The 21,663-nt window shown below is 39.6% G+C and overlaps 1 protein-coding gene across 5 annotated transcripts in view; it reads left to right on the top strand.

Annotated features, from left to right (window-relative positions):
• Nucleotides 1-21,663, top strand: part of LOC146000002 (luciferin 4-monooxygenase-like) — a 70,129-nt gene that overhangs the window by 29,333 nt on the left and 19,133 nt on the right. For all 5 annotated transcript variants that reach the window (XM_083137303.1, XM_083137306.1, XM_083137305.1 and 2 more), the window contains 5 exons: nucleotides 10,519-10,633; nucleotides 11,948-11,997; nucleotides 18,299-18,400; nucleotides 18,657-18,782; nucleotides 21,078-21,243. In XM_083137303.1, coding sequence (XP_082993429.1) covers nucleotides 10,519-10,633; nucleotides 11,948-11,997; nucleotides 18,299-18,400; nucleotides 18,657-18,782; nucleotides 21,078-21,243 — 559 coding nt within the window. The remainder of the gene's footprint in view (nucleotides 1-10,518; nucleotides 10,634-11,947; nucleotides 11,998-18,298; nucleotides 18,401-18,656; nucleotides 18,783-21,077; nucleotides 21,244-21,663) is intronic.

A 21,663-nucleotide genomic window follows, 5' to 3' on the forward strand; every position in this document is an offset into this window, starting at 1 on the left:
GATAAGGTGGGACCAGTCACCTGCTGTGAGTCAGACAGTCCAGCACGAAGTTCAGAGAGGAAAACGAAGCCCCGGCGTTGCCTCGCAGACGCGTTAGACAACCGATATAGCAATTGACAGCATTTGACAGAGGCCGCATTGTGGGACTGCATGAGGCGGGTCGGTCGTATCGGGCAATTGCCAGGCATGTGGGCCATTCAGATGTCACAGTGGCCCGATGTTGGAATCAATGGGTACATGAGGGCACCCATGCACGTCGTGCAGGTTCAGGTCGACCAAGAAGCACCACCTCGAGGGAGGACCGTCGTATGGTGCTCCAAGCAGTGCGGGATCCCACAACTTCGGCACCCGTCATCCGAGAACATGTATTGGACACTGTGCAACATCCTGTGAGTTCCCGCACAGTGTCTCGACGACTCGCATCCGCCGGATTCGGGTCTTACCGCCCCATGCGCCGGTTGCCGTTGACACCACAACATCGACGCCTGCAGTTGGTGTGGTGCCATGCTCGGGAGGCATGGACAGAGGACGAATGGCGTCACATCATGTTCAGTGATGAGTCCCGCTTCTTCATGACCTCCGATGACCATCGTGTGCGGGTGTGGCGGCGTCGAGGGCAGAGGGCACATCCTGCCTACATTGTGGAGAGACACACAGGTGTGACCCCAGGCATCACGATGTGGGGAGCCATTGGATGTGCGTTCAGGTCACCTCTAATAGTGCTTCGGCAGACTTTGATGGCACAGCGATACGTCACAGACATTCTGCGTCCACACATCCTACCCCTTATGGCACAGCACCCTGGGACAGTGTTCCAGCAAGATAATGCACGCCCACACACAACCCATGTGTCTATGGACTACCTAGAGCAATATTGAGGCCCTCCCGTGGCCAGGACGATCCCCGGACCTCTCCATCATTGAACACGTGTGGGATGACATTGGACGGGGACTCCGTCCTAGTGCCAATCTGCGGGATCTGGAGGGACAGCTGCAACACCTGTGGACGAACGTGCCTCAGGAGAGGATCCAAAGGCTGTTTGACACTATTCCGAACCGCATAAGGGCATGCATTGCGGCCAGAGGGGGTGCGACACCTTACTGACCTGGCTCCACCATTCCACCTGTAACTGCCAACAGCCTTGACTCTTGCATCCTATATTGTAATCAGTTCAATAAAGGTACATGGACTTTCAGCATATGTAGTTTCATTCACGTCCAACCACTCCTTCCGGGTGCTTAACTTTTTTTGTCAGCCAGTGTATTTGGAGCATGCTGAAAATTTAATGTAATTATTTTTTTTAAGAATTTGTGAGCAATATGTTATTCGTGAATTCTTAAAAAAAACTAGTTGTATATTGCTTTTTCAGCATCTTGGTAGCTGGAATATTTTTTTTCTTCTGTGTGCCGTTGTTGGTAGGAAATATGTGTGCGGGGCATATTTCAAAAAATAAATGTGTTAAATTGTTAGAGGAAGCGAAGAGTTGTGTGTGTTTGATATAGTGGAAGTACATAGTGATTCGAATCTTATTATTTAAAATATTTAGTTTTTATGCACGCTTATTGATATTAAACCTAAAATTAAATAAAATCCTCTAATTAATGGCAACTATATCCAATTATGCTTATGGCTACAGCAAGCATTCGCAAAAAATGGCTTGAGATTTTGTTTTTGCTACGGCCGACTCGCAATGACTGTGCCAAATATGAACAGGCTATATAGATTGAGAGAGTTAATTAAAATTTAATTTCATGATTGCAACACGGAACTTAAATATACATACATATAAATTAAATATTTGGTGCTGATCACATCACACATTGCCAACTATGTATTGGACTTCCCATATGCACAGATATGACATTTTTTATTTCATTTTTTTGGTGTTGTAGTGCAAATATGTTGTCTGTCTCGGGACCTGGACCTACAATCTAAAATATTATGGTATTATTCCTGCAATTATTTGCAATCTTGGTCAGAGAGAAGAAGAAAAAGTGATATTTTTTAATATCGAGCTTATATTTAAATTTATACATGTGCGCATGCGCGCAGGGGTGATTTTTTTTTTGTTCGGGTGGGTTGTAAGGTGAATGAATATGTAGGAAAAACAATAGTATACACATAAACCAAAGTTACATGGTTCTAGGTCCCATAGGAGCCGAGAAAATCAATGTCTTGGAAAACGTCTTAAGACAAATATCTTAATCTTTAAGAAAGTCGACTTCCGGTTTGTCAAGATGTTACTTCCGGTCTGTCAAGAAAATTTTCTTAAGACAAATATCTTAAGACGTTTTCCAAGACATTGATTTTCTTGGCTCCTAATTGAGCTAGGATGATGATTTTAGGTTTGTTGGATAGGATTCGACGAGAACTATTCGACTAGCAAATAAAATCGATTCTACCCCCTCAAGTTTCGAAAATACAGACAATTTTTTATTTTTTGAAAAACTTGATTTGCTGGCTTAGTTTTTACCCTAATTCGAAAATTTTAGTAGCATTCGATAAAAAAATTAGAAGTACTCTACAACCTATTGGAGGGATGATGACTAGTGCTTGCTGTTTTCGAGTTATTTTGGATTAAAAATTCAAGATGTAATTTCTAAGATGTTTTGTAATTCATAAACTATGGGTTGTAGGAAAACGATTCTTGTTTCATCTGCTATTGCTCGACGAATACTATAAACATAAATAATGCTTATGGTTTGATTTCAAAAAATGGCGACCGGAAATAACTCTGTTTTCTGAAATTATGATTTATACTTCATACGCCTAGATTATTGAGGGTTAGAAAAAGATTGTTTGGTAGAAAAACTTAATTAGAATTATGTACACATAATATTTTTGTGTTTTCTATACACAAACATATTTTTTTTTTCATTTATTTACAGGATTGATTAAAAAGCAAGAATAGCATATACATAAATAACACACACCAAACCAGCACCATCGTGAATTACCCTTCCAAGGTTTTTTCTATTGCAAAGCATTTATTTTGTGACACTTTACTAAATATATAAAAAATAACATACCCCACAAATATTTTTCAATAAGATGCAATCTGTGAAAATTTGCCCTATGTGTGAAACTGGTGTTTCAAGTAAACATTTCCAAAGACACTGCCGTAAATGTGTACCTGGTAAGCATGTGACCGCTACAAAAGCATGTCCCAGGTGCGGTAAACATATTACTATTGGTAATCTGAAAAGGCATATAACAACATGCAAAGTCGTTGGAGCACCTGTCCCACGCTCGACCAAGAGAAAAGCGAATGCCGACTTGCCACCATCCGCCAAACGTGTCAAGCCTCTGGCGAAAGCGAACCAGTCTGCTTTCGAGCGTTTGTTAGAAGACTTTGTCCTCACTTCGGAGGGCTCATGTGCCGTGCATAGCTTTTTGGAGAACGAGCAAGCCAAAATTATTTTCATCCTCAGCGATGCGCTTGCAACGCAATCCATCAAATTCTACGCATCGCTATGTTGCCAGTACAAGAAGCCGTCTAATGAAATATATAGCTTCTACCACAACACCAAGACGAAGACGCTGCATCTGGCGGATGTCGACAACCTAGAGGACATCTACAACAAGTTTGCCGAGGAACTAATGGCCAAGCAGGAGGAACATCAAGATATGGGCTCAGGAGGTTCGCTGTGTGGTGAACCTCACAAACTGTGTATCAAACTTAACAAGTTTGTGCCTTTCTCCGCGTCCAGCTACGTCCCCTTACCACGTACCATTGCGACAAAAAGGCTGTCCTGAATATTCAGAACAGTGACGCCAAGTGCTTTCTCTGGTCGGTGCTTGCAGCGTTGCACCCTGTCCACTGGAAAAAAAAACAACCACGCCGAGTTAACCACTACAAGCAGTACGAGCCAGAGTTGGAAGATGCGATGGTTGGGATCGACTACCCGGTAGAGGTCTCGGATATTCGCAAGTTCGAGGCCCGTACACACAACCCGCAGTTGGCTATCAATATTTATGGCCTCACTGAGAAAAATATGGTGTACCCTATTCGGGTAAGCGACGTAGACAACAATGATGCTCGAGAAATCCATCTTTTACTCATCAAGGATGAAACTCACCATCACTACACTCTTATTCGCTCTCTCTCTCGGCTTGTTTCGAGCCAACAGAGCAGTGATAGTCACCACATAGAAGTTTGTCGCAGGTACTTGTCCACTTTTGATAATCAAAAACAGCTGGATTATGAGAGCATCAGAGGTCCCAACGTTGCTGCCGAGAAGCTCGCTCGCCACAAGCTCTACTGCAGTAACAACGAGATAGGGGTAGCAGTCTTGTTCAAACCTGGCACTGTAGAAACATTTCACATGCACAGTGCCATGGTAGAGCACCCTGCAATCATCATCGCCGATTTCGAGGCCTTTCTCAAACCTATGTCCACATGCAAACCCAATCCCGAAGTTTCCTCTACTACCCCTTACCAACTCCACGAGGCCTCGAGTTTTGCTTATGTTGTGGTGTGGCGAGACCGACTTTTGACCTCGAGCCCTATGTGTATCGCGGTCCCGACGCAAACACTTTCTAGAGAGGATGGTCGTGGAAGCCAACAAGATAGGGAAGTTCCTGTTGACCCCCAAGTCTATGAAACGGCTGTCTCCTGACGTCGAAACCGAGCACAAGGAGGCAACTACCTGTCCTGTGTGCACCTGGAAGTTTACCACCAACAACCGTTAAGTTCAACATCATGATCACTTCAACGGTAGATATATTGGTCCTTGGTGCAACCGGTGTAATTTGTTGGTCCGGGACCCCCGCTTCATCCCTGTGTTTTTCCACAGTGGCTCGGGGTACGACTTCCACCATCTGGTGCCACATCTTGGGTACGACGACATGCAAATCAACGTCCTGGCGCAGAACGAGGAGCGTTATATTAGCCAGCCTCGATGCCCTGGCGAAAAAACTCAGCGACGAACAAATGCTCATTACCTCTGCCATCTTTCCGAACTTGGACGCCGGTCTCTTCAGGCGAAGGGGGTCTACCCCTACGAATACATCACCGACTCTACCAAGTTTGCGGAGAAGTCGCTGCCTCCTCGAGCGAAGTTCTACACCAAGCTGCGAGGCTGAGGCATCTCTGAGGACGACTACAACCATGCTCAGTCCATGTGGCACGAGATGGATTGCTAAAATCTTGGGGGCTACCACGATGCCTACCTAATACTCGATGTGACGCTCCTCGCTGATGTGATCCAGGCGTTTCGTGCAACTGCGAAGACCATCTACAAGCTGGACCCTGCATACTTCTACAGTCTTGCTGGACTGGCATGGTCGGCCATGCTCCTTGTTACAAAAATCAGGCTTGAGCTTCTTTCGGACGTGGACATGATGCTGTTTGTAGAACGTGCCGTCCGGGGTGGAATTGTCCAGCAAAACTCGAGGCCTCGTGGAGTTGGTAGTAGAGGAAACTTCGGGATTGGGTTTGCATGTGGACATAGGTTTGAGGAAGGCCTCGAAATCGGCGATGATGATTGCAGGGTGCTCTACCATGGCCCTGTGCATGTGAAATGTTTCTACAGTGCCAGGTTTGGGCAAGACTGCTACCCCTATCTCGTTGTTACTGCAGTAGAGCTTGTGGCGAGCGAGCTTCTTGGTAGCAACGTTGGGACCTCTGATGCTCTCATAATCCAGCTGTTTTTGATTATCAAAAGTGGACAAGTACCTGCGACAAACTTCTATGTGGTGACTATCACTGCTCTGTTGGCTCGAAACAAGCCGAGAGAGAGCGAATAAGAGTGTAGTGATGGTGAGTTTCATCCTTGATGAGTAAAAGATGGATTTCTCGAGAATCATTGTTGTCTACGTCGCTTACCCGAATAGGGTACACCATATTTTTCTCAGTGAGGCCATAAATATTGATAGCCAATTGCGGGTTGTGTGTACGGGCCTCGAACTTGCGAATATCCGAGACCTCCACCGGGTAGTCGATCCCAACCATCGCATCTTCCAGCTCTGGCTCGTACTGCTTGTAGTGGTTAACTCGGCGCGGTTGTTTTTTCCAGTGGACAGGGTGCAACGCTGCAAGCACCCACCAGAGAAAGCACTTGGCGTCACTGTTCTGAATATTCAGGACAGCCTTTTTTGTCGCAATGGTACGTGGTAAGGGGACGTAGCTGGACGCGGAGAAAGGCACAAACTTGTTAAGTTTGATACACAGTTTGTGAGGTTCACCACACAGCGAACCTCCTGAGCCCATATCTTGATGTTCCTCCTGCTTGGCCATTAGTTCCTCGGCAAACTTGTTGTAGATGTCCTCTAGGTTGTCGACATCCGCCAGATGCAGCGTCTTCGTCTTGGTGTTGTGGTAGAAGCTATATATTTCATTAGACGGCTTCTTGTACTGGCAACATAGCGATGCGTAGAATTTGATGGATTGCGTTGCAAACGCATCGCTGAGGATGAAAATAATTTTGGCTTGCTCGTTCTCCAAAAAGCTATGCACGTCACATGAGCCCTCCGAAGTGAGGACAAAGTCCTCTAACAAACGCTCGAAAGCAGACTGGTTCGCTTTCGCCAGAGGCTTGACACGTTTGGCGGATGGTGGCAAGTCGGCATTCGCTTTTCTCTTGATCGAGCGTAGGACAGGTGCTCCAACGACTTTGCATGTTGTTATATGCCTTTTCAGATTCAGATATTTAAGTTCCGTGTTGCAATCATGAAATTAAATTTTAATTAACTCTCTCAATCTATATAGCCTGTTCATATTTGGCACAGTCATTGCGAGTCGGCCGTAGCAAAAACAAAATCTCAAGCCATTTTTTGCGAATGCTTGCTGTAGCCATAAGCATAATTGGATATAGTTGCCATTAATTAGAGGATTTTATTTAATTTTAGGTTTAATATCAATAAGCGTGCATAAAAACTAAATATTTTAAATAATAAGATTCGAATCACTATGTACTTCCACTATATCAAACACACACAACTCTTCGCTTCCTCTAACAATTTAACACATTTATTTTTTGAAATATGCCCCGCACACATATTTCCTACCAACAACGGCACACAGAAGAAAAAAAATATTCCAGCTACCAAGATGCTGAAAAAGCAATATACAACTAGTTTTTTTTATAGAATTCACGAATAACATATTGCTCACAAATTCTTAAAGAAAATAGTTACATTAAATTTTCAACATGCTCCAAGTATATAATGCAGAAAGAGGCATGAAACACCTTCTATATTCTTATTTTTTGTATGTTTTTGTGAGTATATTTTCTTCCACAATACATAAGGGCTGTTTGTTTTTTCAGGAAGTTACCTCCCATCCACAATCCCTTACGTCTGTTAGGTTTTTCAGAATTGACTCACAAAACCAACGCCATATTTATAAATTAAAGCCAACCCATGCAAGCTAAGAAACAAAGTTACTCACTTTTGGAAATCCTGATGAAATGTTCTTCACCGACGTTCAAAATGAAACAGAACTTTTCCACACTAGAGCATTTAGTTTTATCCGTTTTAGTGAGGTCGAGGAGTGATATGTTAGCCAACGCAACGTGGACCAATAGAAATCCGAGACAATTCGCTCTAGAAAATAGTCCCCTACATTCCAGCCACATCATTTTGCGATTTCGAAAATTCACAAGCTAATGCATCACATCACTCCTACCAATGGTGTTAACTGACGTCACTATTTCTCAACAGTTGCCAGAGCTGATGTAAAAAAAAAAAAACTGCTGTAACCTTGTAGCCTACATAGCATCGTGTGTATTGAAATATGAACAAAACAAATTGTATACGTCGGTGAGGAATTCCATATTTATTGTTCAGCTATTGAAAAGCGGGAAGTGTATTGTATAACTTCCGCTATCCAAGGCCTACCTATTGTTCATTCTATATTCTGTCAACATTGTTAGCACGCAGGGGGAACGAAATTGTAGTTTCTAGATGTCCACAGGCGAAGCGTAATTTTCAAATACGACAACAGTTGTTTTTCGATACCAAAAAAACTAATTGCTACAATACAATAAGTATATATTTACGATTAATAGTAAAATATTAATATTTATTAACAATATCTATCTATGAATTTGTTTCGAACAAAAGAAAACATGTTATAGAAACATTTTCCAGCCGTAAGTTCAAAATTTTGGCCCCCCCCTCTTCCCCCCAAATCGCATTACATACGTACATACATGTGGAGGACCCGTGGCCTACCTCCCAATATTGCTTAAGAAGTTTGGTTAACATGCAATAGATCAGTATGCTAGAAAAGACAGAGGAGAAGAGGGGGTAACAAGAGCACCACCACCACTATTACCAGTTAGCGTCACCAACTCTTCTTCATCTTACTGCATACTTATCATCTTAGAAGGCTACGCTGTCAACTCCTATTTGTAGGTTAGCTTCGCCTGTGAAATATCATATAGCAAAATTTTTAAAAAACAAAAGGTTTGTGAAGCAACTAGTCAGTGTTGCCAACTCATATTTGTAGGTTAGCTTCGCCTGTAAAATATCATATGGTGAAATTTTCTTGGGGTGGGTTGGCAACACTGAGACCCACTTGAAGTTTGTCAAGCGATTGATTACTACTACTTCAATCAATTTTCTCAAAGTAATTTGGTTGTACAAAATGCAGTGCAAGATAGCTAGGGAAGTTCTGTAACGTTCTCAAGTTGCTTGACACAAGACGGACACAAAAGTATCAATACTCTGTAGGGTGACTTATGAAATCGTATACACTAATAGTAGAAACTTTACTGTTGTTCTTTATTGGACCATTTTGTAGTATGAACCCAAGTTTCTCTGAACACAGTCAAGAAATTGAAAAGTTGCAATAACTTTTTCCAATATGAAATGCCTATTCTTCATTCATTGGAACAGTGTGTCAAAATGTTGGTTGGCCTGGTTGATATTTTTTACATTTTCAAATCTGAATGAAAAATGTGGCAAACAGTAATTGAAGAGACATGTCCAGGGTCTGCATTGTAGGCAGTAGAAAATTGTGACAAGCTCGGGTGTACAAGCTCTTGTACTCAAATATGCACAAATTTTTGGTGATCTTGGCTACACTGCCAGTTTCATCTTCAACACCCGAGAGGATGGGATTAACATTAAGGAGGTTGAAATAATGTCCTCGCAATTCAACGGGAGATCCTCGACTAATGGACCCTGCACTGTTAAGTGTACATACATACGAATATTAAAATAACACGATGATGTTATTTTCAATTTTGTAGCAAGGAGGAAAAGACTAATTCTAACATTGTAATTCTTTTTTAAAGAGAAGCTAGGATTAGCTTTTTCAAAAGCATTTTCTGCTCATTTTCTGTAGAAAATTTTGAGGTTCGTAGACAGACTTAATTTAATAAATGTGTGACCTTTCATGTGGTAGCAGAGTGAATTTTGATAGCCAGATCATACCTAGGGACTTTATATGTCCCGGATATTCAGTTACAATCCCGGAATGGTATAATTTGTCCCGGTATTCCGAATAGTATCTTCGGGATGCACAAGTGTCCTGGAATCGGGTGGGAAAGAAGAAATGATTAAGATTATACTTTCCTGAACTTTTTTTATATTTAAATGCGTGGGCGTAATTTTAAATTGCTCATTTTTACAAAACAATCTAACTCTACATTGAATCACTCCCTCTCCATAATACAAGAGTTAACGAGATACAGACGGTACTGCAAACATCTGCTAGCAGTGTTGAATTTCAGTTACGATTCTCTTCCATTGTATAGTAACCTATTTACTATAAAGAGTCCGTGCTTGGGTGTCTATCTGTTCAGTCCACAGTTCTCAAATAAAGTTTCCACACAATGTGTGATGTAGACAATTATGTTGTACATACATACAACTTTATCGGGTCCACCCCTCCCCCCCCCCCCCCGCTTCCTAACAAGCTACCGGTTAGTAGTGTCCCGGATTTTCACTTATGAAATATAGGAACCGTAATTGAACCAAAAGTTGAAACCCCCCCTTTCGTGAGCTATATATACGCCCATGGCTGGGAGGTTCCTTCGACTCTGGCTTCCTTTGATTGATTGGTTTGGTTTATTTTACTTGGATTTTCTGCCACATTTGGGTTAATTGCCCTTATGAGGATGGGTGATGATGATATGATGAAATTGAATTCTGTCATTGAACTCGCGACGACAGTAATATGATGGAACTTCCTTAAGGGGGTAGTGGTAATGTTGTCAGGTAAAGAAAAAGATGAATCATGATTACACGAAACAGTGTGTGGATGCCGAGGGAGAATTACTATGACTTAAATGTGTAGACTTCCCCGCCGGGATCGCCTTGTAATCAAGGGTTCCCGGGTTTGATACCCGATGGAGGTACATTGCACAGTAGGTAAACTGTATTTCCAGTCCTGATTAGCCTATCTGTGCTTAAAGTGACCTTGAAAGAAAATCTGAAACTAGGTGTGTACTGATTTTTTTCTTTTATGTGTTCAAATGGATGTCATCTCTCGGACTTTCATCTGTACCAAACAGATATAAGTGATGTAACAGTATTTATTTAGCTATTAAGTTTTATATTATTTTTCAGAATTACGGATTGTCGGAATGTATTTCAGTCGCTGACTGCTCCTTATTTGACAAAAAGGACCCCATCAAACGGTTGCCTAGAGTACGGGACGAAGGCGAGGAGGACTTGGCAGACGGTAAGTCTACCACGAAGATTCGACTTCCATAGACGCTGATTTCCTCGCTTCGTTACTTTATAACTCCCGATTTTTGCACTCGTATGCCTAAAATATATTAACATTTTTCTTCACAATGGTTTTACAATAAAACATTTTAAGTAACTTACAAAGTAATTTAAATTATTTAATTGGAATTTTTCGATTAACGCAGTCAATTTCATATTTCTGACAAGAACAGGATATACTTTCTGATGAAAGCGTGACAGTGACATTGATACTTCTACTATCTCTTTTATCTATTTCTCAAGAGTTATACACTTCATTTTACATCATTAGACAGTATAGTACAAATTAAATTATTTTGGATGTTTTCAAGTTTATAACAAATATACCATGTGAATCACCTAAAACTTGCACCCCAAATATTTCATAAACAACAATAAATATTGAAAAACTGCTTTTGCAGATATATAGGTATGAGAGGGGCTCATGGGATTAATGGACACAATACGTTCAACTACGTAAGGAAATACGGCTTTCAACACAAACTTACTTTTTTTTAAAATTGAAACCCCATTTTATTTTCAGCTAATTTGAAAGTACGGAAAGAAAACATTATATCTCACTATACGAGAGATTTAGATTACATTATTTGGAAAATACTTGATGAATGATTTCTAAAATCTTCTGGAACAACAAAAATGAAAAAGCAGCGACATCTTTGGGTTGATAGAACGAGGCTATTGTGGAGACCGTTAGGTTGTAATCTGAGCCGCGGATCGGGTTTGTGCATCATATTTATATTATTTAAATAATGAAAGTTAACAATTGAAAATCAATAAGCTATTGCAGAACACAAATAGGCTATATACCACCTAAAATGTCAACATTTTGGACATTTTATATCTAATTTTAATACTATTTTAGCAGGTATTGTTTCCTCAAAATTGTACCACTGTCACATAGGTACGCAAACGTAAATAGAAGTATAATATATATATTTGTCTATTTATCAGTGGGATTATCAAGATATATTTGTCAAGATGAAGTGGTGAGGCTACAATACTTTATATCTGTAGAAATTATATATTAACACACCACTGGACGTTTTACCTGGAAGTATAGCTATAGCACATCTGACGTCAGCTCATTTATCTCTCACAACTACAGTAATTAAATAAGTAGCTTTGACTATTAGGAAAACATTTCAACTGAATATTTTGCTTCCCTTAAATCTTAATGTTGATCACTTATGGTTCTTTCACATGGCTTAGAATTGAGAGTTCTAATAATAAAGATTTTTCAGCTCTGTTTATGTGTTTCTTATTCCAGAGGTCGAATACATACACACAGGAAAATTAACTCCATACTCTCAAGCCAGGGTGAGTGTAACATATAAATATATTTCGTAGTAAATGACATCAGGTAAGTGTTCACTACTTTACAGATTCTGCTAAAATTATCAAGTACTTTTTTCTGAAAAAGTGGGGAAAATTTAAAAATTCTTAAACTTCCATAATCTCTCAAAAGCTGGAAAGACTCTTGGTTCAAAGTACTTTCTATTGATTTAAGAGTAACTGTCAACCAGAAACAGGAAACGCACTACATTCCTCGACTGCGAATCAAAACGGAAATACAACCTAATTTTGTATTCACTAATATAAATTGCTCCATGTTTTAATTAATGCATTGTGTTTCTGTTATTTACGCCGTTTTTTACCTCCCTAGGTTAATTGCAACAATATAGATGAATAGAGAAATAATGAAAGGGTTTTGGGATCAAACCCAGGTTTCGAACCTTGGGTCTTTGCCTTTGTAATTGTTGAGGCTGATTTGTTTCTGTTTAACATTCTCATGACCCCCAGCATCCTATGTTGCAGAACGATGTTTGTTAGTCTTGATTGTTAATATTACTCTAATACAAAATTTTCAGAATGTGTTTCATAGGTTTGATTGATTGATTGATTTAATTTATTTGACTTCGCGTTTTGTGCCTCTAGGCTAATTTGCGAAGATGGGGATGAGTGATGAAATGATGAAATTGAGGAATGGACATTCACAAACAACCAAGCCCGACCGGGATTCGAACCCGGGACCCTTGGGGTCGCAGCGCGATGTGCTAATCACTTTTTTTTTTTGAAGTTTTATTTCACTATTCTGTTTACATCTATGGATTTTTTTCCTACATGTATACATACAATTACATTACATCCAGATATACCAAAATATTGTGACATTCGGACATTTTGTTTATTTGCTTGTTTCCATCTAGATCTTTTAAGATACATTGTATATAGGGTGATATTTGGTTCAAACTTTTTGCTATATATATAGTATACTGTATGTGCTATTAGCCACACAATGGCATTTTGTTTCTTCACAGGGAAATATTTAAAGTCTGGTAATATACAAATTTTTGCTTGAAAGCATTGTGGCGATATACGACATATTTTGGCAAGGCACATAATGAGAAAGGCCCAAATTTCTGAAATTCCTTTACATGTAGTGAGGCGATGTTCATTTGTATCAACCTCTCCACATTGTCTACACTCATTTGTTGGTAGTCCTTTTATTTCATTTAGTCGAACATTTGTTGGAACTAGATCATGCACCAGGGTATACCACAAACTTCGTATGTCCGAGTCAAGGAAAGGCTTGTGGACATTTTGCCATACATTTGACCAAATAACATAGGAAGTTTTTTCTCTATTCGACTCTGCTGCAAAATAAGTTGTCGTTGAAAATGTTCATACAGATATTTTGACAGAGTATTCTCCTTCAAATCCATGGGAAACTCCACATAACTCCATTCTTGTACAAAGATTCGTACATACATAGGGTTCTTTGTTAGTCGAGACAAGTTAGGTGGATTTTGCGGTGGAAACGTATCGGTAAATATACGCAACCACATTGATGTAATCGACCGTTCAATTAAGTACAATTTATAATTTCTAGCTAAAAATAGCGACTTACATTTATTTTCAATATTCCATAGTTCTAGACCACCTGTCATTTGTGTTTGGCACATAATCGGGAGAGGGACCCGAAAAAAATGTCCGTACCACATGAACCATCCCACAGCAGACTTTATTTGTCGGAGATATTGCTGTGTGATTGGCAACACTTGAGCGACATAATTTAATTTACTAAAAATAAAAGTGTGTAGGAACCAAACACGCTGAATTAAATTGAGTTGTCTTCCTCTCATTTGATAGCACTGAAACCTGATTTCGCTTACAATTTTCGTCCAGTTTAGATCCAGCATTCTGGATTCGTTAGTATGAAAAGTAATGCCCAATATTTTGAGTTCGTTGACATATTTTATCCCTATGTCCGGATTGTCTTGCTTCCAGTTGCCAACAGGTAAAGCCTTTGATTTTGTCATGTTAACTTCCGCTCCACTGGCAGAACAATACAAACACATTGCATTTAGTATATTTTGAAGCTGGTTTGTTGTTGTTACACAAGCTGATAAATCGTCTGCGAATGTAAACACTTGCGTTTCAAGGAAAGCACTCGCTGCCAGCGGGGCTCGGCACTGAATGTATCGAAGTAGCGGGTCCAAGGTCAAAGCGAAGAGAAGCATACTCAAGGGGCACCCCTGGCGAATGGATCTCGTCACGTGTATTGCAGGAGTCACGAATCCATTGATAAGAAGACGGGAGGTTGCCTTTCTATAGAAACTTTGCAAAACAGATATAAAGGCTTCACTGAAGCGATAGGCTTGAAGTACCTCAAACAAATATTGGTGAATTACAAGATCAAAAGCTTTTGTAAAATCAAAGGATACTATACAAGCTGCGGTTTGTTGCATTTCATAATAATACATTATATCACGTATACCTGCCACCGTAGAAAATATATTTTGAGTTTTACTGACACATGTTTGCCGTGAACTGAGTAAGGAAGATAATATAGGTTTCAGTCTATTAGCCAAAACTTTGGCCATAATCTTATAGTCACAGTTTAACAAAGTAATGGGCCTAAAGTCAGTCACTGCACTCGGACGCGTTTTTTTGGCAATCAGTACAATTATACCTTCATTTTGAAGCACGCATTTGTTTCGAAATGCATCTTGTATTATCTTGACCAATTCATGTTTCATAATATCAAAAAAACGTATATAAAATTGGTAGCCTATGCCATCGTTGCCAGGAGTGCGCTTAACGCTACAAGTACGCAGTGCTTCATACACCTCATCGACAGTGACATCACTGTCTAACAAAGTTCTGTCTTCGTCCGTCAAAAAATTATTTACCGATGTGAGCAGTTGTTGTACAGCCAATTGATCTACTTCTTTACCCGTATACAAATTATTATAATACGTGTAAAACGCCTGTGATATACCTTGTTGATTGCTATGTGTATCTCCGCCGGGATCGACAATATTGTTTATCAATAGAGCTCGCCTTTGTTTTTGTGTGTGTACATAGTGAAATAAAGAGGTTCGTTCATCTTGCAAGGATGACGCATGAGTAGTTCTTATCTTTATACCATCCAAATGATGCCGTTGCAACGTAAGGATTTGTGCTTTGTATTTTTGTATCTGTGGATAATGTTCGGTGACATCAGGTCGCATACATAACTCATGTAAACATTTGTAATAGAAGTTCAACATTAAGTTCCGGTCACGTGCACTTTCTTTCCCTAGCCATTGAAAATAGGATTTAATTCGAGGTTTTACGTATTTTACCCACCACGTATTCTAATCAGTATAGTGTTTTTGTTGCCGGCACCAATACTTCCATTTTTCTTCAAACATTTCATTAACATTAGGCAGTTGAAGTAGGGCAGAGTTCATTTTCCAATAGGACGGACCCCAAACTAATTTAGATTCTTGTAGATTAATACTCATTCTGATTGCTATATGATCTGAAAAAGGTACCGGCAAAGCATCTATTGTCGTCACATATTTTATAGTATGACCAAGTGTATATAATCTGTCCAGTCTAGAACCTGCTTTGTTATTGAAATAGGTAAACACTATATCCTTTCGTTTTTCGGTCCAGATGTCCTTCAGCTGTAAATCGCTGATTAAGGTCGTTAATGCTAAACTATTTTGAAACTTTCCTATACAATCACATGATCGCAGCACTTGATTAAAATCACCACCTAGGATGATACACGAATCATTATTTGGAAGTAAATATACTATCTCAGACTGGTAAAATTGCTCTCTTTTCCATCTGTTTTGCTGTCCGGAGGGGGCGTAGATATTAACAAAAGTATAGCGTTGACTTTGAAAACTAATTCCCCTCCCATCGACTAATTTCTTTACATTTTTTATTTCTATACCACTTTTGATTAAAATTGCCGTCCCTCTCCCGCTTGTCCCCAAGTTTACAATAGCCTCGTACCCATACAGGAAGTTAAAATCTACAATACAAACTTCCTGCAAGTATAAAATGTCAATCGAGTGGATTCGGACAAAGTCCGCAAGCAATTTGCATTTCACTGGTGTCAAGATCCCATTGATATTAAGGGTACAAAGACGAGTGCTGTAATTCATGCACAATAAGATATTATAAAAAACTGTATATAAGAATACCACGTAAATGTGCATTTTTGGTGCTCAATTACACTAAAGTAAGTATTAGTCCGAAGTGTTTTCAGAATGATGATATTCGTTCATGTGCATGACACAATTTACACTATTTTTTCTACCTGTTATTATAGCGATATTCATCTTGTAAATCTCTAACATGTAATATATAACATTACACTGTAGACACTAACAAAGTACACAAATTTATGTCGCGCACTACACCCATAAATCACTCTCATCTCAAAACGTAAACAAACAAACATTTCTCCTTACACTACCACCTAATGGAGGGGGAGGGAAAGGCGATCTGAACCCACATCTAATTAACATTTCACTTTTGTTGGGTCTTCCTGCTGTGTATGACGGACTGCTGGCTTAGAGACATCCTTGTACATTTCTTTTTCTTACCTTCTGCTACCGCTTTCAGTCGTGAACTGGTGCGTTTTTTTCTATTTCGTTGACCTTTGTCCATAACTTGCTTATCATCTGTGGATTCCTCTTCGGTTTGGGAGTCATCTCCTGATACCATTTCTTGCGATTGTGACAAGGGAAGGGGGGAGCAATTTCAGGTTGGTCATGTTGTTCACTCACGTTTTCTTCTGCTAGTTTCAAGGTCGTTGTGGGCGAGGAAGCGCCTGGCAGGGAAAGCTCATCAACTGCCTGGCTCTTTTCACCTTCCGATACACAGCTGTTTGCGGGGAGGGGAGGGGTCATCTTATCGCTAATCGAGGCTTCAGGCGTGACCTGGTAGTTACTCGAAAGTTCCTCGCGTTCAACTTCTGCAACCCATGACGAAGTGTGACCTTCTGTTGTTAACAAATGGGAAGTTTCCTTTGCTGCTCTCTCTGATGAAACTTTGTTCGTCGGAGGATCCAGTGGCGTCTGTGGGGCACCTTCCGGTTCTTTTACATCTGGGTTCTTTGGGGATTCTTTCATTTCTATGTCCAGGGTTGTCGTGGGTACTTGAAAACTTGTAGGCTGGTATGACAGTGGTTGTTCTGCTGCATCAATATTGATTGGTGATCGGTGGATGGCTTCCGCATATGTTGAGGCTGTCCTTCTTCCTGGTTTTCTACGCTTATCACAACAATTTGAGAGATGTTCTGTAGATTCACATATCCTGCACGTAATCTTTTGACCATAGTACGTTACCCAATATCGATCACCTTTGATATTGATGTACGATGGAATTGGTTTTTTAAGCGTCATGCGAATTCGCTTTGTACCGGTACGCGTAGGGTATATATGTTCATCTGTGTACTTTTCATCGTCAACATATTTCACATCACCATATGTTGCCAGTGTCTGTTGTAGAACGTCCATTGGAAGTTCCATAGGAACTACATGTACATTCACAATTACACTATTTTGATCCGCCCATTCCAGTTTTACCTCATGCTCCCCATTGTCATCAGTGTATACTAATGTGCCTCCCGATCGTAATATTATCTGCTCGCCTAACACTCGCGATATTAACTTTATAAACACACACTTACGATATTGATCGATTTTAATACTAAGCACTTGATCTTCTGTTAGTGACAAATTCTGCTGTATCCACCGATGCAGTTGTATCGATGTCGGTTTTTGTCGCACATTCGTGAAGACCAATTTCACAGTATTCACTCGCCGTACAGACATGGTTCAGAACACAGAAGGTAGACTTAACCGGAATTTCACTCGCTTGCACGTAAATGCTCGACACGGACCGCACGTAGAGACGATGCACCGCGTGCCAGTGCTGGCAGCGAACTGGGGAACCACTCGGCCACAGGGTCGGGCTGTGTTTCATAGGGATTGTATTATCAGTTACACAGTACTACTGACTAATCGTTCTTTCTGTCTGAATTTTGAGGTTCACAACCAAAATGATGATTGGATAAGGAAAAGGAGTTCCGTATATAGTCTTTCTTTTCAGGTCACTCTTATATTTTGCTCTACATTTCTGCATTTGACTTTCTATACTTATTTTATTATTATTATTATTATTATTATTGAAATAAATGCTGGGATAAAAGGGGAGTTGTCATCTCACCAACTTTGCTCTTGGTCAAGATAGTGTAACAAACAAAGAATTCAATAACTAAATATAATTATAGTAAGAATTTTTCCGTTCAGAAGACCCTTAACTTTTCCAGATCGTGGACATTGTAACGGGAGAGGTCCTGGGGCGCAATAGGAAGGGAGAAATTCAGTTGAAGTCGCCTGCCGTAATGAAAGGGTACTACAACGAACCAGAGGTGAGTTCTCTCCCTTTTGTTGTTATTAACTTACAATCTGTTCAACAACAGAGATGCTAAGAGACACATAGAAGTGAGCCATTTAAACAACATATTAAATACTGTAGAATTCTATGCTAATGGTATGATCTTGGAATAATTAAAGGAACTTTGTCGTTGAAAGAGTAGCAAATGTTCTTCCCTTTTCTTTGATAACATAATCTCTGAAAAGTAGAGAAGGTTGATCTACTCCTAACTTTCTTCTTAACTCTTGCAGCTAACGTCAAAGGTGATAGACTCAGAGGGCTGGTTTCAAACGGGAGACCTTGGCTTCTTTGATGAGGAGAGCAATCTCTATGTTTTGGAGAGGATATCCTGCACTTTCAAGTACCTCATGCACTTTGTAAGTTTTAATTTGAGTGTTTCTGACTGATTGAATGTTTATATTAATAAACATAAGATACTGAAACCGAAATCGTTTATTCTGTCGTTTATTCTGTCGTTTATTCTGGCCCCGTCATTTTCAAAATTGGCCACCGATTCAGAAAACAAAAATTTAAAAACTCTGTTCCCACAAGTCTGATGTAAAAATATGGGGGTTATTCCTGAGTAATCAAAAAATAATCGATCAGGCAATTCGATTATCACAGGTACAATATGAACTTCCGGTTTCACCAAATTCCCAATGTAAACTAGTGGAATACAGATTACCTTCGAACTTATTTTGTTACAAAAGATCGCATACAGACTGGATCACTTGAAATTTGAAAGCGATAGGGAAAATCAAAAGTATCTGGTAAATATTGAGAAGTTCCCGGAAGCTTTAGATGCAGATATAAAGGAAAATGCTAATATTTTCCAAGACAATGTTGATCTTCTACAAACAGTTTCGTGTTAAGACTGCTGTAGGTTGAAATAAAGATTACATAAATAAACATTGAAATACAGTAGAGCGTCGATTATCCGAACGTCGGTCAACCGAACGACCGCTTAACCGAACTGTGTACTCGCTCGCACCTGTTACTCTCCCACCCTACCGTCCATCATCCCCCTCACTCCCAAACCAAGTTTCCCACAGTAGTCGCCGCACTGAGCCACCGCTGGCGGAACATTGCTTCTAATGGGGCCTTCATAAGGCGCTGCTGACCGGCCAAGCCGCCAGTCGCTGTGTTTCAACAATCAGCACACTTCTGTCGGTGTATGTATTGTTCATGCAAAATGCGTATGTAATATGTACATATTTTTGTTTAATAAACTGTACCACATACTATATATTCCTACTAAAGTTGCCTTTGTACGTTACTTTGTAATACTTAAAGAGATGCCTGTTTTTATGAATAAATTTACTGTACAGTACTTCTTTTTGGCAAATAAACATGTACAGTTCGATTATCCGAACAAACCAGTTTTCCGAACACCCATGTCCCCCAATTACTTCGGATAATCGACGCTCTACTGTACTTCAATTTTACAACAGTAAAATGTATAATTTTCGACATTGTGTACTCAAACACAGCCCCTTTAATTTTATCATATAGCTTAGAGAGAGCGTCGTAAGAAACTTTTGTTGGGGTAAAGACCAGTAATAAATGTAGAATGGTAGAAATGATAATAATAATTACAAATGTTATAAATGTAATTATACAATAAATAATTACTAAACTAATGAAATAAAGAAATTTTATTCGAAATTTATTATTATTATTTATTTATTAATGCTACTCGATCTAAAAGCCGAGTGCATATCCAGCACAACAGTCACAATACTGAAATGCATTGTATTTTATTATTAACTTTTGGAAGTGTCGTTCAAGAAAGGACTTTAGAAGTTACTAAAAACTAAACTCCGGTGATGTAGTGTCGACTATAGAGCCCATTCCCTCTAGTGTTGCCCACGGGGCGAGACGGGACAGGCTTTTAAAAATTCGAGACGAGACGAGATTGATCATGTGTCCCGAGACAAACGAATATTTTCGAGACGAGACAGCATTTCCACTAGACGAGACAGGCCAAAGTCTCGTCTCGTGGGCAACACTAATTCCCTCGTTTTTGTGTCCAGTCTTTTCGCTTTACTGCCTGAATCCACTGATTTTATCGTATCGGATCTGTCTGAAAGCTATGCATACATACCCGAGAAGAAAATTTGTTCCCAACCTCAAGTTGTAACCAAAAGCCACACAATGATTGTTGCCTTTTCTTAAGACACTGCCTTTACACCTTTGAACTCCATGTTATTCTATTCAAAACCGGAAGTGAAGTTTCCGCCCGCACCAAGGAAGCACAGAAATGTAAAGATCCGGTAAATAGCCCCCATAAAGAGATCAGAATTGTTTCAACTGTGTCTTTATGGATAAAGCTGACTGGAATCTCAGAGTTCTGTATTGATCAACGAGCAGTAAAAAAGGTGCTTAAGGATTTGGTAACATTTTCATTTAAGTATATACGTATTTATTTAATCCATATTCTACGAACAACACAGCATTTTTAATATATCCCTAAGTTAGGATGTTTTTAACACTTGGAATTTGCTAATGTTCTCTCTGACAATCTTCCCAACATCAACATTCTCCTTGCATCAACTCCGGCGCCAGAATACATTGTTAATAGCAGAGAACAACTAGTGCGAAGATTAGAACTGATGATTAAATAAACAACATATTGCTATTAACGGCAGAATGTGGTTTGTTTCATTCTCCAGGTGTCCCCTGTGGAGTTGGAAGGAATCCTCCAGCAACATCCAGCCGTGTTCATGGCAGGAGTAGTCGGAATCCCTCATCCAGAGTGCACACACCTTGCAAGGGCTTTCGTGGTGAAGAGGCCTGGCCATGATACCACAGAAGAAGAACTCAAGAAGTTTGTGGCAGGTACATATCGCTTGCTAGGTTGGATGGGATATATTTTCGGAATGTCATTTCGAAAGTTTTTGAAATCTAAATTTCAAAATTCTTGTAAAGATTACTTTTATGTGTAATACTTAAAGGAAATTTTTATTCACATCATTATTTATTTATTTATTTCTTTGAGTTTGGGTGACCAACAAGCATTTAATTGTCCAATTATAGATATCCGCTAATTACATTCTATTTAGAAACTAATAGCAACAAATAAATGTAAAACACATGCAGGGTAGTTAGTAGTTGATATGTTTATTACAATACAGAAATTTAACGTATTAAGCTAGTATATTTTAGACAAGAGAAAATAACATATAGAAATAAATATAAAGCCAGAAATGTATATATATACACATTACAAACATAGAAAAGAAAGACAATTATTTATAC

Source organism: Lepisma saccharinum, chromosome 16 (genome assembly GCF_977018435.1).
Source record: "Lepisma saccharinum chromosome 16, izLepSacc3.1, whole genome shotgun sequence".
Taxonomy (NCBI): domain Eukaryota; kingdom Metazoa; phylum Arthropoda; class Insecta; order Zygentoma; family Lepismatidae; genus Lepisma; species Lepisma saccharinum.